The sequence below is a fragment of the Rutilus rutilus genome (genome assembly GCF_951802725.1).
Source record: "Rutilus rutilus genome assembly, chromosome: 10".
In the NCBI taxonomy this organism is placed as follows: Eukaryota; Metazoa; Chordata; class Actinopteri; order Cypriniformes; family Leuciscidae; genus Rutilus; species Rutilus rutilus.
The window spans coordinates 3744029-3762500 of NC_140215.1; the positions used below are offsets into that span (position 1 = coordinate 3744029).

At 38.5% G+C, this 18472-nt stretch overlaps 1 protein-coding gene across 1 annotated transcript in view; it reads right to left on the bottom strand.

The window, feature by feature from the left end:
• The window catches only part of LOC311297957 (potassium voltage-gated channel subfamily H member 7), a gene marked incomplete at its 3' end in the record, with an annotated part of 99930 nt that overhangs the window by 31023 nt on the left and 50435 nt on the right, over positions 1 to 18472 (bottom strand). The window contains exons 5-7 of the mRNA XM_084420470.1: positions 15817 to 16028; positions 8417 to 8842; positions 98 to 497 (exon numbers count right to left, since the gene is read on the bottom strand). Of these exons, the coding sequence (XP_084276596.1) occupies positions 98 to 497; positions 8417 to 8842; positions 15817 to 16028 (1038 nt within the window). The remainder of the gene's footprint in view (positions 1 to 97; positions 498 to 8416; positions 8843 to 15816; positions 16029 to 18472) is intronic.

The following is an 18472-nucleotide window of genomic DNA, read 5'->3' on the forward strand; positions in this document are numbered from 1 at the left end:
GACGTCATGAGGGTGAGTAAATGATGACAGAAATTTCAGTTTTGGAACGATTGATCCCTTTAAGCTATTTGCGTACATGCATGTGTTTCAGACTTACATCCAATGAGCATGACGCAGATGGAGAAGATCTTCTCCGAGTTGGTGTTCGGGGACACGTTTCCAAAGCCCACGCTGGTCAGCGAACTGAATGTGAAGTACAGTGCAGTGACGTATTTATCCTTTATGGTCGGCCCAGAGCTGGGGTCACTGTAGTTTATTTTCTTCCCAATGGACACCTCGAGATTGTCGAGCCAGCCGATCTTATGGTCCAGGTACGGTTTCTCCATATTTCCAATGGCGTACCAGATGCAGGCGAGCCAATGGGCAATCAGAGCAAATATACACATGAGGAGCATGAGAACTGCAGCGCCGTATTCAGAGTAACGGTCCAGCTTTCTGGCAACACGAACCAGTCGGAGGAGTCGCGCTGTCTTCAACAGGCCAATCAGAGTGGTCGTCTTGGGAAAGAGAGAAGGTGCTCATTAGTAAGATTGCGAACAGATTGTATTTTACCAAGAAAGATCGGAAAATACTCATGTGACTCATTAAGGCTAATCAGGTTCTCTGTTGCTTTCTCCTAGGCTTCAAAACCTAGTGATCTGCCTTTTGAAGGGGTCATATGATGCTTTTTAATGTTTTCCTTTTCCCTTAGTGTGTGATATATCTGTTTGTGCATTTAGTCAAATAGGATTTATTCCATCTAACACATAAAACGCCTAAATCCAAGTACAGATATTACTTCCTCAAACGTCCACGTCACAATGTGAAATATTAGCATAATGCCCGTCCAAAGGCATACGCAAAGAAAGAAGATGAGGATTCAGTGAATTGTAGTGGTGTCGTCATGTCACGTTTGGATGCCAACGCAAACCCGATTTGTTTGGCCTTCTGAAAACGGGTGAAACTGGGGATCAGAGGTTAAGATTTATTTATGAATCTGTTCCTGAGTAGTTCAACCCACAAGTCTGCTTGTGCACAGGGCATTTTACAGAGGACAGCTTCCTGAACCTGAGAGAACAACGCCGGCTATATACAAAGACTACTGACCACTGGGAAACGTTCTGCTCGAGTCGTGCTTGAAAAGTTGGTTCTGATCGATCGGCTTGATCATCCGCTTTTTCAGAATCTGACTTGGGCTCGAACTGATGGAAAACCAGACAATATTTTTTGATATTGCTTAAAGGGATACTCCACTTTTTTCGGAAATATGCTCATTTTACAACTCCCCCAGAGTTAAACAGATGAGTTTTACCGTTTTAGGCGTAGTGATATGACGCAGCGCCTGAAAATAGGTCTAATAGGTTAGACAAACTTAGTCCCGGTCACGTTGGAAGAAGTTACCGAGCTGGGGACTATTTTTAGGCGCTGCGTCATATCACTACGCCTGCTGCACCCATGGTACGGCCGCACAGTTCCTTGATTATTACGCCGGAATGAGAGTAGTTCCTAGCCATATAGGCTTAGAAAATCGCAACTTTTCCTTTTTCATTTTCATTTTTCGTCGGTCTTAGTACACGGTTTAACTACAGAAGAGTCAAGTTTTAAATAGGAAAAATATTGAAACTCTTTGGTCATTTTGAAAGAAATGCTACTGGACTCGTCTGAATCAATGATCTATGCTAAGCTATGCTAAAAGTGGTACCGTCAGACCCGGAGTTCGGCTGAATGGATTCTAAAACGGTAAAACTCATCTGTTTAACTCTGGGGGAGTTGTAAAATGAGCATATTTCCGAAAAAAGTGGAGTATCCCTTTAAAGCTTTGGAAGCTGAAGCTGGCGTTTCTTGAGGTGTTTGACCAATCACAACGCACCGGGTCTTCTGGCCAATCAGAGCGCTCTGAGCTTTTTGTAAGGAGGAGCTTTGTAGGAGCTTTAACATTAAAGCATGTTAACCTACACTGCAAAAAAAAATGCTTTTCTTACTTAGTGTTTTGTCTGGTTTCCAGTCCAAATATCTAAAAATTCTTAAATCAAGATGCATTTACTAGATAAGTAAGATTAGATAAGATATTATGTCTTAATTTCTGGGGGAATTAATCAAAATTAAGTGAGTTTTTGCTTAAAACAAGCAAAATTATCTGTCCATGGGGTAAGAAAAATAATCTTAATTCAAACAGAAACAAGATTATTTTTCTTACCCCATGGACAGATAAATTTGCTTGTTTTAAGCAAAAACTCACTTAATTTTGATTTATTTCCCCAGAAAACAAGACATAACATCTTATGGCATTTTACTACTTCAGTAAATGCATCTTGATTTAAGATTTTTTTTAATATTTGGACTGGAAACCAAAGTAAGAAAAGCATTTTTTGCAGTGTACTCTATTACATCCACTATTTAAAATAATGAACCTTTAAAATAGCATCATATGACCCCAAAACAAATAATGTCCAAGAGGTTACGACCCGTTAAACGACCCAATACTCTAATAAGCATAAAAATGCATAGTACACAATAATACGCTCCCCCAGGACTCCAGCCCATGTTCAGTGTGTGAATTAAACAAAGGAAAAAGTTGGTGAACTGATTTTGACCTGAACTTTAAAGGGGACTCGAGTCGACCCACATTCACAATAATAATAATAATTTTATATTATGACAGTAATAGCCAAATATTGTAGACAAATGCACTGTAAAATAAATGAAAATGAATATTCCACAAGCATGTTATTGTATGCTACAGTAAAGGAAAATTATAATACATTTGTCCCAATTTCTGCACTTGCAAGAAATAAACCCTTGAGCTTCCATTTGGACAGAAACTGCAGATGAGCTTTTATTCTGGCAGAAAGCTACCGTTTCTGTGAAACCAGGTTTACAAACAGGTCTCATTACAAATCAGGTGAAATGCTGTGATCATCTTCTTATGAAAATGTTGGGAATTAGGCAAATGTGAAAATAATGCGAAACTGGTGCCCGCTACGTTCCTAAATGCATGCTAAACTCACAGCACATGCAGATATGGAGTTCACTGCCAGATCACGAGCTATTTAATACTATATAATTTTATTCTTCTTTAATTAAATCACAGTTTTTTACAACTCAACAAGGACACAAAGCCATATCACGCTTTCGGTTGTAATTCGTTTGACAGATACTTTGCTAAAGCACAAAACACAACATTAAAGACGCTTTGTTATTATGAGAAGTTTATATGTATTTTCGATTCATTATGAAACGGATTGGGTAACATGCTTAACGTAATCTTCAGACTCTTCTGAAATCAGTTGTGATTTGGGAATCCCATGCACTTTGTGTTATTTATGTAACACTTGGAATTACAGCCTATGAAGAGTTTTCCGAATCACTCACTTATATGTCGTAGCCTCACTAGGTTTTGGCACAGAGCGTGGGCTTTTACAGCTTTAATTAACCACAGTTAACCGTATTAGAAAAGCCGGAACGCATTGTGGCCTAATACACCCAAAGCTCATTTCTGGGTTCTACTGTAATGTCTTCATGACTGCCACACTAATTAATATTTTGATAATCCTGTTTAATTTTAGTCCATTACACTGCTGTGCCAACACCAGAGATCCATCTCATCAAAATTTTGCACCGTGAGGATAAAATAACCCCCCAACATGAGAGACCCGGGTAATGAATTTCAGAATCCGCACTTCTCGTCTAGCTCTTGCTGAACTACCAAGATAAATCCTCATTTGCAGGTGAAATGTGTTCAATAGATAGAGACACGGGACAACGGTCCCTAGGAGCTGACAGCGGGCACCGTCTCAGCCGAAAGACTTCTTCAACAACATCACTCGTCCCCCCGGTGGGAGATCATTTGTTTAGCTGGCAATTATACCGTGGCCTCACAAAGCGAGGTTAGGACCTGCGCCGGGTATTTTTAGAACATGTCTTAACGGATGCATCTGTCAGGATTCCTAACATATACGAGCACTGACAGTGTGTTGGCGAGCTTGTGGAGCAAAGCACGTGGGATTTTTCTACTCTCACGTTGAGAAGTGCTGCATCTATCATGAGCGGCCCATTATAAACTCATTAGCAGATCCTGTTCACAGCAAATCACGCCTTTGAGTTATAGCTGGACATGCCGATACGATGGATGCTCAATTAAACTGATTGTTAATCAAGTTTGACCTCATTTTAAATCTCACTGTTTAACTAGACGAGTAAAGTTTGAAGCCTTGTCTGAAAGTTTAAAACCATGAGTATGAGGTTTCACTCAGAGAAGTCAATAAAATGTTGCTAACATGTTTTTAGCGCATGTTTATAGCATGTTTTAACATGCTGATAGCATGATTTAGCATGTTCCTATCATGATTTAACAGACTGCTACCATGCTTTTAACATGTACAGTATTAACATTATGTAGCACATTGCTAGCATGCTCCTAAAATGATTTCGTGCATGTTTTAATGTTGCTAACATTTTGTTTAAAATCATGATTTAGCACAATGTTAACATATTTCTAACATGTACACTCACCTAAAGGATTATTAGGAACACCTGTTCAATTTCTCATTAATGCAATTATCTAATCAACCAATCACATGGCAGTTGCTTCAATGCATTTAGGGGTGTGGTCCTGGTCAAGACAATCTCCTGAACTCCAAACTGAATGTCAGAATGGGAAAGAAAGGTGATTTAAGCAATTTTGAGCGTGGCATGGTTGTTGGTGCCAGACGGGCCGGTCTGAGTATTTCACAATCTGCTCAGTTACTGGGATTTTCACGCACAACCATTTCTAGGGTTTACAAAGAATGGTGTGAAAAGGGAAAAACATCCAGTATGCGGCAGTCCTGTGGGCGAAAATGCCTTGTTGATGCTAGAGGTCAGAGGAGAATGGGCCGACTGATTCAAGCTGATAGAAGAGCAACTTTGACTGAAATAACCACTCGTTACAACCGAGGTATGCAGCAAAGCATTTGTGAAGCCACAACATGCACAACCTTGAGGCGGATGGGCTACAACAGCAGAAGACCCCACCGGGTACCACTCATCTCCACTACAAATAGGAAAAAGAGGCTACAATTTGCACGAGCTCACCAAAATTGGACAGTTGAAGACTGGAAAAATGTTGCCTGGTCTGATGAGTCTCGATTTCTGTTGAGACATTCAGATGGTAGAGTCAGAATTTGGCGTAAACAGAATGAGAACATGGATCCATCATGCCTTGTTACCACTGTGCAGGCTGGTGGTGGTGGTGTAATGGTGTGGGGGATGTTTTCTTGGCACACTTTAGGCCCCTTAGTGCCAATTGGGCATCGTTTAAATGCCACGGCCTACCTGAGCATTGTTTCTGACCATGTCCATCCCTTTATGACCACCATGTACCCATCTTCTGATGGCTACTTCCAGCAGGATAATGCACCATGTCACAAAGCTCGAATCATTTCAAATTGGTTTCTCGAACATGACAATGAGTTCACTGTACTAAAATGGCCCCCACAGTCACCAGATCTCAACCCAATAGAGCATCTTTGGGATGTGGTGGAACGCGAGCTTCGTGCCCTGGATGTGCATCCCACAAATCTCCATCAACTGCAAGATGCTATTCTATCAATATGGGCGAACATTTCTAAAGAATGCTTTCAGCACCTTGTTGAATCAATGCCACGTAGAATTAAGGCAGTTCTGAAGGCGAAAGGGGGTCAAACACAGTATTAGTATGGTGTTCCTAATAATCCTTTAGGTGAGTGTATATGTTGCTAACATGCTTTAGCACATTACTAGCATTCTTTAGCATGATGCTAGCATATGTTTTAACACATCTTGCTAACGTGTTATGTCAAGTCAACATAATTATCCATCAAACACACATGTCCTGATGACGGTATGCGTAATGGTAAAAATGTGAGTCAATGTGTATGACTATATGCTCATGCATGTTGTGTTGATAAGTACAAATGTCAAATATAATAAGGGCTTGTGCAAGCTGTGGTCGTCGCCAGTGGGTTTTGCAGAGACCCAAAGTTTTTCATCTGAGTGCTGTGACTGAGATGCATCCTAAAACCACCTGCCATCAGCCTGACCCACTCATTCCCTAAATAGTGCACAAACACACCGCTGTCTGACCGCTGACTAGCAGATCATATCTATCTGGCAGACCACACAGGCATCAGTTCACCATAAAGCATCCTCAGTGGCGCAGTCATGTCTCATTTGTGTAATGTTATTCACTAATGATACATTAGATTGATCAAAAGCGACAGTAAAGACAAAGATGTGACAGTATTTTTTAAAGTCGTACCAACGCCAAACTTGAACGGTACTGTATGTGTGTGTATTTGGTCTGAAATATTTGAAATAGATTTTTTTTTTTAATCAGAGAAACCATAATTCCAACCAAACATTCATTCAAGTTCAATTAGATTCAGACTATTTAATGTTGGTTAGTTTGTGTGAATCAGTTCAAACTTTTCTGTTTTAACAGCGTATTGATCCAAAACTGGATTTCAATGATTAATGTGCAAATTGAAAATGTTTACAGAAATCTTGTAGGATATAGTGTGCAAACCATGCCTTTAATCATTTTAGCTTTAATTAAATATTTTTAATCTACTACACTCACTGTTTGGTTGTGAAAAATTTGACATTTGAATTCCTGTGAAAAAAGAAATCACACTTTTCAGACATTTCAGACACTTCATACATAAATATGAAGATTTTTTTTTAGCTATATCACCCATCCCTAGTTGTGACCAGAGACAGATGTGAGAGCGCCTCCAGTGAAAACGAGCGCAGATGCTGAGAGCGTGAGCTTTGTTAATTGGGTGATCTTCAATGCTGTTGGATGGCTGGAGCTCGATGGCCCTTTTCAGAACAACTGTGCGAATTCGAGACCTCTGGGGAAACATTGATCTGAACGAAAGCAATATACTTAGCAAGACCAAGCATCAAAACCCCTCTATCGTCTAAAAATATACAGCATGCCATCAAATAATGACATTTCCAGTAGGTCTTAATCTATAATTCCATTCTTTAATATTTTAAAAGCCACTGTGTTTGTTTCTGGTGTCCTTAGGCTGTATATGGCTCTGACAGAGTTGCTGTCACTGGAACAGACCACAAACCGAGGAAACCATATGCTGGGATGTGCCAAGAGCTCATGATAGGCCATTGACGGATGTGCCTACATAAACACACGAGGAAACAAGCCAACCGGCGTGCCAATGATTCAGCCTGTAAGCTGTTCAAACATCAGTTTTCTCTTTCCTCTCTCTCTCTCTCTCTCTCACCATAATCATTGACTCGAGTTTTGGTAAGCCACTAATCCAAATAAATGGATTCAGAAATGAAGGCCATTCAAAAAAGAAAAAAGGGTGGAAAACAACACTGTAATCCCTGATTCACTGAAATATTTGTATTGTGTTTGTAAGAAGAATCAGCAGCCCACCAGCGCTAAAAGCTTTCTGACCTCTGCAAAACGCTAGATCTGATCGGATCTACATAATGGACGCAGTACAAACAATGAATTAAATAAATAAATGGGTAAACAAATAGTTTAGGTCTTAAACTATTGGCATGCGAGACCTGTTTTTCCCTAAAAGTTTTTTTTAAAACTTGATTTTAATGTTTTTCTGTTGTTCTCTTAAAGCAGACAGCCTATTTCCAAATGTTTCTGTAGCTCAACTGATATGGTGATTGTGATGCCATGTTCATGAGTTTGATTTCTGGTGTACATGCATGTTATCATAAAATCCCAGATATATTAAATGCTTTGTCAGTTGCTTTGGATAAACGCATCTGCCAAATGCATGTACCATCGTTCAAGAGTTTGTGGTCTGCAAGATATTTTTTTGTGAAAGAAATTAATACTTTTATTCAGCAAGGATGCATTATGTTGATCAAAAAGGACAGTAAAGACATTTATAATGTTACAAAAGATTTCTCTTTCAAATAAATGCTGTTCTTTTGAACTTTCTATTCGTCAAAGAATTTATCAGGGTTTTCAACTGTTTTCAAAATGTTTGAAAATTCAGCTTTGCATCAAAGGAATAAATTACATTTTAAAATATATTCAGATAGACAAGTCATTTTAAATTGTATTAAAATTTCACAATATTAAACTTTTTTCTGTATTTTTGATCAAACAAATGCAGCCTTGGTGAGACTTCTTTCAAAAACATTACTAAATCTTTCCGACCCCAAACATTTGAAGTGTTGTATTAATTAAAAAACTTGCCTCATAATTGCAGAAATGTAAATACATAATAGTAGCCTTGTTGACAACAAAAACAGGCCTGTATGCTCACATCCATTACAAAATTTGGCTGCATGTGTGCGTGTTAAGTGTATAACTGTGCCAATGAGAAGGAGAACACCACCTGCCAATTGATAATTTGAGTTTAAGATCCCTAGTTTACACCGGCAGCCAAATGGAAGCTGATTAAGTTCTGGTGTCACTTACATCTTCTGATCCTGATCCAAATATGAGCAGGTCGAAGGGAATGGCCGCCACCATGTCTATAAGGAACCAGCCTTTGAAGTAATGGATGGCGATCTTCCCCGGATCGCTCACCACCTCCTCGTTCAAGTTCACGTACGTGGTGCGAAAGTTTATGAGGATGTCGATGATGAACATGATGTCCACCATTAAGTCCACCATGTTAAGAGGGCTGCAGGAATAGCCACATTTCCGTCTTTTTTGCTCCTCGATGTCGTTGAGCAGGAAGGCAGCAGAATAAGGGGTTAAAATGGCTGTATAAATAACCAGCAGCAGGATGAGCCAATCCCACATTGCTTTGAATGGGCTGTAGTGAAGGATGGTGAACTTATCCATGCGTGGCGTCTGGAGCTTGTATTCCGGCAGCACATCTGCGCCCAGCGACAAGACCTGGAACAGGAGAGGCGGGCAAAAACGTGAGTATTGCATGGTACATAATCACAGGTCTGTCCTGATAGAGAAACATACTAAACCAGTGGAGAATCACTTGTGCAAAAAGGTTAGCATCTAATGCAAATGGAATGGAGTTTATTTAGAAGAAGAATAATAACTACAAAGTTCTGTCATGAAACTCTAGATGGCGCAGGCTGATAGATCCTTAACTCAGTCTGCTTGCAATCACATCATTCTCTATAGGACACAGCTGATTGGTTCCTGCTGTATCAATAGCCAATGAGCTCACTGCCCAACCTTCAAATACTTGGTCAGCATTTGCTGTAGCAGTTTGCAGCGCACTTTCAGAAACGCTCCACCTTCCCCAGCTCCACCGGTATAGATCTGCTACGGGTAATTCATGTATGCTATATGTTACAGCAGCAGCATGTCTTACTTGCTCACAGCAGTGTGTTGTGTATGTATTGGCAGTAGCAAGTCCTGTACTTGCTCAGCAGCAGCAGCAGCAGCAGAAATAATCAACAACAACAGCAGAAGCAATAAAAGCAGCAACAGCAATAATCAACAGCAGCAGCAGCAATAACCAACAGCAGCAGCAGCAGCAGCAGAAATAATCAACAACACCAGCAGCAGCAATAAAAGCAGCAACAGCAATAACAGCAGCAGCAATAACCAACAGCAGCAGCAATAACACTAGCAGCAGCAGCAATAACAGCAACAGCAGCAGCAGCAGCAATAACACTAGCAGCAGCAGCAATAACAGCAGCAGCAATAACAGCAGCAGCAATAACAGCAACAGCAGCAGCAGCAGCAATAACAGCAGCAGCAATAACAGCAACAGCAGCAGCAGCAGCAATAACAGCAGCAGCAATAACACTAGCAGCAGCAGCAGCAATAACACTAGCAGCAGCAGCAGCAACAGCAATAACCAACAGCAGCAGCAATAACACTAGCAGCAGCAGCAATAACAGCAACAGCAGCAGCAACAGCAATAACCAACAGCAGCAGCAATAACAGCAACAGCAGCAGCAATAACCAACAGCAGCAGCAATAACCAACAGCAGCAATATCAGCAGCAATAACCAACAGCAGCAGCAGCAATATCATCAGCAGCAGCAGCAGCAGCAATATCAGCAGCAGCAGCAGCAATAACCAACAGCAGCAACAGCAATAACCAACAGCAACAATAACAGCAGCAGCAGAAATAACCAACAGCAGCAACAGCAATAACCAACAGCAGCAATATCAGCAGCAACAATAACAGCAGCAGCAGCAATATCAGCAGCAGCAGCAATAACCAGCAGCAGCAATAACCAACAGCAGCAGCAATAACCAACAGCAGCAGCAATAACCAACAGCAGCAGCAATAACAGCAACAGCAGCAGCAATAACCAACAGCAGCAACAATAACCAGCAGCAGCAATAACCAATAGCAGCAGCAGCAATAACCAACAACAGCAGCAGCAGCAGCAGCAGCAGCAGCAGCAGCAGATCTATTCCACCAAGACCAAACATTGTCTTGTCCTTTCCAATGCCAAACACTGCGAGAGTTGTCATGACAGAACTAATTATCATTATTACAATTATAAACTTCATTCCATCTGCATTAGATGTTAAACTATTTGCACATATGCACAACTATTATTATTATTTGCATAATAATAATAATAATAATAACAGAAAGAAGTTAATTACATTCAAAGGTAATATGTAATAGTCAAATTACAAGTGATTGTATTTATGTATTTATTTGTCTGATGCTCGCTGCCTTGATTTTTAGCTCCTTATTCTGCTTCTGTGGTGCTTGACCCTGATAATTGCAGCTAGCATCTATATTTGATTATTTTTATAGTTTAACAAAAACGAAGTTGAGTTATGTATAATTTTTCACTCTTTATTATTATTTATTTATTTTTTACAGTACAGAGGTTGAGTATAACTTTTCAAACTTTTCCAATTTAAAAGTAAATACTACCATTTAAATATACTGTATAGTTCTATGTAAACGTTTCAGTTTTAGTTCAAATTCTTCAGTTTTTCAGTAGCCAGTGCACTGTTGATGGTGGAAGTGTGGTAAACAATTCGCTGATTTGTGCATTTCCCCAAAAAATGCTGCTTTGTGCATTTCAAAATTGAGATCCAAACATTTCTGGATTATTAAAAATCTCTCACATTAACTGTTTATATTGCATTACTTGACAGCTGTCAGTTACATGTGCACAGGCCCATCATCATAATGCAGTATGTGACAGTTTCACCGTGCAGTTTCACATATATTTCGCTGTAGTTGTCATCTGTTTCTTGCCAGCTGATGCAATATTTCATGAAAAGCGCCAGCACAACCGAGTTCCTTCACATTTCATAAGTGCACTGTGTCAGGGAGCCTCAGAGCATGACATAAATATTCATTTATTTCTCTATAGTTGCACAGTACAGACCGTCTCTGCTGTCAGAAATGCTCACATTACATATACAGTAGCTTTTTGGATTATAAAGTCTAGTTGTCATGCATCTCAGGTTGATTCTGAAGTTATCTGAGCACTCTGCTCAAGGACATAACGGTGCACAAGACTTCATAAAACCTTGTTTTCCACATACTGGGATATGATTTACGCTATTCAAGAAATCGGACGTCCTTTGCCTTAATGCAATTCATGAAACGGGTAGTAAATTTAGATTCTCACAGCAGTGGAATTTACTTTTGAAAGCTAAAATAATAGCTAAAATAATAATAAAAAAATACCTAAAGAATAAATAGACACTAATTATCAAATTAAAACAAAATCTCTACTGTTATTGTATAGTGTCTTACATCTCTGTGTAGCTGTTTAGCATTTTCAAAGCAGTTCTGGAACTTTGTATTGTGACACTTTTGTGCCTAGAATCTTGGACACCAACATATCATTTTGCATTAATTTTATTATTAAATTAAACTGAAAACAGAAAATATATAAATAAAAACGAATTCAAACTATTAATAAAAAAAATAACACTTAGTAGAAATTAATTAATTGCATTAAGCATTGTTTTTCTCTGCTATCTGTGACCCTTAGAACAGAACCTCAGTTTTGTCGAAGCTTGAATAGAAAGATCAAGACACTACTGGGGTTTAATTTCACAATTTTGCAAAGCTATTGAACAGCAGAAGTCCCTTGGTAAAAACATTAGGATGATAATAGTCTGTAATCCAGCATTGTGTCTCTGTAATTGAACTCTAAATGAACTCACACACACACACACACACCTTACTGCAGGGTTTAACCAACTTTGACAGTCAGCAAATGAGGTGTCTTTTCCTGATAAATACTTTATTAGAAATGATGACGGCAGCAGCAGTGATCAGTTGCCGTAGTTGATTTCTCTCTCTCTTTCTCTCTTCTAAGAAAGTAATGAATTATGTATCTTTTTCTCTTGCAGGCTCTCATACTTCCAAGCAGGTCGGGGACGGCAATGTGAGAATCACTCAGACGTGACAAGTTAAATGACCGCAGTGAACGAGTCAGCTTCTGAAGTGAGGACTTCTGATGGGCTGTCATTGACTTCCTTCCCGGCTGGCCGAGAGGCGGACACATTTACAGCGAGCTTTGACCCAGTACTCTATGTTACAGCCTTACAGCGCCATGACTTTGACTTTCCTTGAAGGATATTTCCAGAAGTCACTAACCTTGATTTTTCCACAAGAAAGGTAGTATACTTAGAATTAACGTTTCTACGTGCAATACCTTTTTGGAATTTATCAATGAACACATGCAGTGTTGCCTTAGACTTTGCCAAAAAAGATCTTCTCATTTAAAACATGATTTGCATCGGAAGCGTGCCTGTGGTGCCTTAAAGGGTTCATGAATTGAAAAATCAAATTTTCCTTGATGTTTTGACATGTAAGAGGTCACTGTACTATAAAAACATCCTGTAAGTTTCAGAACTCAAAACTTCCTTGCCTAGTCCAAAAACAGCTTTGAAACCAAACTCCGAAAATGACTTGTCTCAGATTTTGTCACAATATGACGTAATAGTGCGAGGAAAGACCGCCTCTGCAGAATCAGATCAACGCCTACTTCTACATCATCACGTCTTTAGCCCCGCCCACTGGAGCGTTAGTGAGATGAGAAGAGAGATACAGAGAGGACTAACAATAACATTACCTTCCAAAGGATCCGAATGCTAGGAAAGTGATTATTTATTTTAATCTACGTGAATGTCTCAGTAGAGCATTATTTGCTTGTTCGGTGCATTTCACTGGATTCTTTGGTAAATCAGTCAGAATTTCGGCGCAGAATTTGCAAACAGACTTTTACTGTAAGATATGGACAGACCGTAAGTAACCGTGTTAATTCTAACGCCTAATCTGTGATTTCATATTTATAGTGATTCATGTACAGTCAGATGATCTTTGTCTCAAAACAATTTATTGCTGTTTATGTATCAGTACATCAAGCCAGTGACTAAACAGTCAACTTCACATTATTTCTCTTAGGCCTTGTCCACACTAATACGTTTTCGTTTTCAAACACATCTTTTTCTCTCCGTTTTGGCCTTCCGTCCACACTGAGAGTTTTAATTAATGAAAATAAAGCTTTTTGAAAACGCTCTCCAAAGTGGATACATTTGAAATACGGAGGTATTTAAAAACGATGACGTAAGTTTAGTCATGTGACGCATATTGTACCAATAGATATTCATGTTTATACCAGTATTGTGCCTGTTATGTGCTATTCACTTTCACACTGTTGCTAAAATATCTTCACTCTTCATATATATATAAATATATAACACTCTTCATATCACAGTCCTGCAAAGATGACAGAAAATGTACTTACACTTGCTGTCCTGCGGCAAAACATGAGAGCAGTCGGGCTTTAGACCAAACATATAATGGTGAGTGAGTGCGACCTGACGCATCAGTGAATGCTGAGATATTTTGCTAAATAAAATGATCCTGTCAGAAGAACTACACGATAACTTTATTATTTATTTTTCCGTCTGTATTATCTCAGTGAGCTTTAGTGAGGTTTTACGCATGCACAGTACGGTGAATTTAGCGTTATCAGGAGTTTTCCAAACCTTTCTCATCCAAACTGAAATGTCGGAAAACGCTAGTGTGGACGGAGAGAGTTTTCAAATGTGTCCAGATTAATGTAGCCTTAGTAGCATGAAAATAATCTGTTATTAAAATTGTGATTAAACTATATACAGAAAGCGATCAAAGAATGCTCCCTTTATATTCGCTGGAGCTGTCAGACTGAGTTCTGGACTATCGCCGATATAATAAATGATGCGGTCTACACTGCACAATCAATCTCTTATTTACATCGTGTTTGCACTGTACGTTATGATGAAAGCATTCGTGAGAGTGCAGAAATCGAGTTGAAATTATGAGATCGCTGCATTCAAGCGTTGCAATCTTTCATGCGACGGGAGCAGAACTAAATAGTTCCACATGTAACACTTATTTCATATGCAAAGATGTCGGCCAATCACAGCAGTGGGCGTTTCTCACAGCAGACACGCCCCTTCAAACCAGAGGGGTAAAATCAGAGTTGAAAATATCCTTATTTCAAAAATATGATTTTTTTTATGTAAAAAAACATACTAACATTAAAAGTGCACCTCAGGAAACATAATTAATAATAATAAAAAATGCAGTTCATGACACCTTTAAAATGTTGTCTAGCTATGCATGCAGCTCAATCTGTCTTCCATGGATTAAAAGGGGAAGTTCAATTTACACTTGGTCTCTCACACAGAAACTGTCGCAGTGTTACTGAATCGTGTTTTGACAATATTTGGATATAAATATATATAATACATTTCCCAGAGGTAGAAAATCCATCTTCATGCTCGCATGCTCGTCTGATGCATTTCGGTGCCAGAAAAAGAGGCTAAATATGGCTGGGGTATAGAAGATTCAAACAATAATTACAGGTTATTGCCCTGTATTCTTGCTCTCATATTAATACCCCCTAGGTTAAGTAGTATCCTCATTAGCATTTATTTGCATACTTGTGTCTGTTAGCATCATTTAATGTATAAACGACGTGTAGTAGTGAAATTATGCAGGAGGATTTGTTACAGTTTGTTTGTGCTCGTTCACAAGACTATTGGGTTTCCAATCGAATCAGGAAGCGCTTGACGCATGCAATATTTCAAATAAATGACGCTCGTGACACAATGACTAACTCAAACTCCATGGAGGAGAAATAAAGCAAAAGCACATCCTCACCTGAGGGCCTTATTGAAAAACATGAAGGGAAACCAACTGATTTTACTCTGTTAAAATCAATGTGAAACGTTCATAACCAAGTGGGTCTATACTATCTATTTGTCAGCATTCACATTCATTTCACACTTTTAAAAGCCCTATATCGGGTACTATATTATATTATATTATATTATATTATATTATATTGAATTATTTGTGATTTAGAGTCCAAAAGTACGTTTTATTTTCTATTTTTAAAGAAATGAATACTTTTATTCAGTAAGGACACATTAAATTGTTCAAACGTGTCAGTAAAGACACTTATAATAAATTACAAATAATTTCTATTTCAAATAATTGCTGTTCTTTTGAACTTTCAAAGAATCCTGAAAAAATGTATCACGATTTCCACAAAAAATATGAAGCAGCACAACTTTTTTTCAATATTGATAATAAGAAATATTTGTCGTCCTAATATCATATATAATGATTTCTGAAAGATCATGTGACACTGAAGACTGGCGTAATGATGCTGATAATTCAGCTTTGCATCACAAGAATAAATTACAGTTTAAAATATATTCACACAGAAAACGGGTATTTTAAATTGTAATAATATTTCACAATATTACTGTTTTTACTGTGTTTTTGATCATATAAATGCAGGTTTGCTGAGCAATTTTCAAAGGAATCGTTCACAATGAGACCCGAAACATGTATAAAGAAAGTAAATAGGGTTGGATTAAATTCACGTTCAACGTTACAGTCTTACCTGCGTGACCTTCTCTGTGACGTTGTGTGTTCGGTCTTTGACCTTTGGTGCGATGATGGTTTTCTCTGAGGACGGAGGGGAAGGCGCTTTCTTATCGTTGGCCTCAGAGAAGTTGAGAGCGATGAGCGGGATCTTGTTGATGGTGCTGTATTTGTTCAGGTTCGAGTCTGAGGTCGATCCCAGCAGACTGGACTTCAGATGGTTGAACGGGCCTGAAGGGAAAGAGTAAAGGAGGAGAGCCTGAGAATATCTGCCACAACTCTTGCAGAGGGCTGGGTGATTCATCTAAAATTCCTAATATACCATTCACAATGATCTTTGTTTATTATGAATATTGTTGATTTCCAGTTGGCCATTAAACTCTTAGTTCACCCAAAAGTGAAAATTCTGCCATCATTTACAGTGTGAACGTCGAACCTGTATGAACTGGATGCATAAACAAAGACAACATTTTCACTTTTAGAAGAACTATTGCTAAGTTTCCTAAAAAAAATTGTATTAGACTAGTTTCACATTCTTTCATTGTCTTGTGATTCTGTGTATTTATTTAATAGTTTTTGTATTCTTATAAAAAATAAACTATAAAAAAAAACTACAACAACATTAGCGTTGATAAGTTTGATTAATTTCCGTGCATTGGTTCAATCTGTCAATTTCAATTAATTGATTCAGTGATTAATTTGTGCCATCACAAAGTTCATAGATTTCTCAGCACAGCATTATATATTTTCATATGTTTCAAACATACATACATACATTATATATATATATTTATTATTAATATCACCCAGCCTTTATGTTGACTTGAATACATTGTTTGCTTGTTTAATGAACCATTTGAATGAACCTTTTGTCAACACAGTGTTACAGTTGTATTAAAACATCATCAAAAACGTAGATGTGATTGTCCTGTTAGAAACAGGATTTTTTTCATGCTTTTCATAAAAATCATCATCCAAGCGAACATATGCAGCATCCATTAACAATCCATTAAAATCATGTACAATATAATAGACAAATGATAAATAACAGTAACGCACAACCTCTCTTTGAATAATTCAAACTTTGATTAAAGAAACGTCCTCTAAAACTGAAAGTGGCAGTGCTGGTTAACCGCTGATGGAAGTCATTCGGCATGTAGCATTGATTTTCTGTCCGGACTCTGAGCCGGCGCATCAGTCTCGTTCAATGGGACGTGAAGAGGAACTGCCTGTACAAGTCTGAGCCATTCTAATCCACCTTAATGCAAGAAGGTCCAGACTGGAGCTTTATTGAAAGAGCAGCAAATGTTCTGTATGATCTAATCAAGACATCAATAACAGCTGAGAAGAGAAATCAGGCTGAAAATGGACAATCACGAAACACCATGACGTCCCAGACACTGTGACGGATGCTTCGGATCTGTATTCTGAATGCGCTTTTGAGGAAAGATAACAGGTTTTATCTAGAGTTTTTAGGTGTGTTGTTTTAACTGGTCTAAGTTATGGGGTGTCAGTCTCATTTTAGGTTGAAAACTGGACTAAAGGTCGGCATATGCTGACTGAATTTGAGGAATTCATGCAAAGTGCACATGGAAAACACAATCTTCTGAAGCTTATACAGAGGCTGCTTCCATATTAACATAAGCTGGCCATAAAAAAGTGTTTTCGTTTACAGACTGGCTTCTCTGTCAAATTCAGAAAGCAAAGAGTTAGTATTAACGGATTATATCTAATAAACATTAAGTGGTAAGATTCAGGAATACAATTTTTGTACCTGTGCATGTCATTATTGCTTTGAAAAAGTCATGAAAACAGATAAAATATCAATAGATCACACAGTGAAAAAAATGCAAAAATACAATTTTCACAAATTAATTTCACAAAAAAAAAGAAAAAAAAAAGGCAAGTAACACTAAATTAAAGGTTAAATTCTGTGTAGAAAGACTGAAATGGTATTTTCTTGTGAAAAGTAGTTTTTTTTTGTTGTTGTTGCAGTGTACTGATCTAATAAATAGTGAATGTTTTTTTTTGTTTTTTTACGTTATTTAATAATTATTTTTCTTAAATCATCCCACAGGTCGGATTGGACTCGCCTGTGGACCATAGCTGTCAACCCTCCCGTTTTTTCCGGGTTTCTCACGTATTTTAACTCTTTTCCCGCTGTCTTCCCGTTTTAGTATTTTCCCGTAAAATATCCCGTATTTTTAAAAGTCTTAAAAACGGCCAGATTTTCATCCTAGGTCTTAAATTTCATTTAGTCAGGTGACAGATCTAAAAAAGTGTTTACCCTCGTTCATTTCCAGAAACGCTGGCCGCAGAAAGTTGTTACAAAGTAGCAAAAAGTATGGAGTTGTAGCCTACAAAGCGGAGCGCTAGATCAGGGGTCTCCAACTCGTCTCTCGCGTGCTACCAGTCGCTCGTGGCTTGATATGAGCTAGCTCGCCAGAGGCCGTTCACATATCGCGTCTTTTGCGCGCTCAAGTTTGTTCAAATGTAGGCGCGCGGCAAGCACGCTCATAATTGAAGCGACGCGCAAATTTTTTACCAGGCGCAACAAGATGAAAAAAATCTACACTTTTCAGAATGCCGCAAACGCACCGCAGGTCATGTGACAGGAACCAACCAATCACCCCTTTCCATAACAACATTGAAAGCACAGTCAACATGAAGGATGG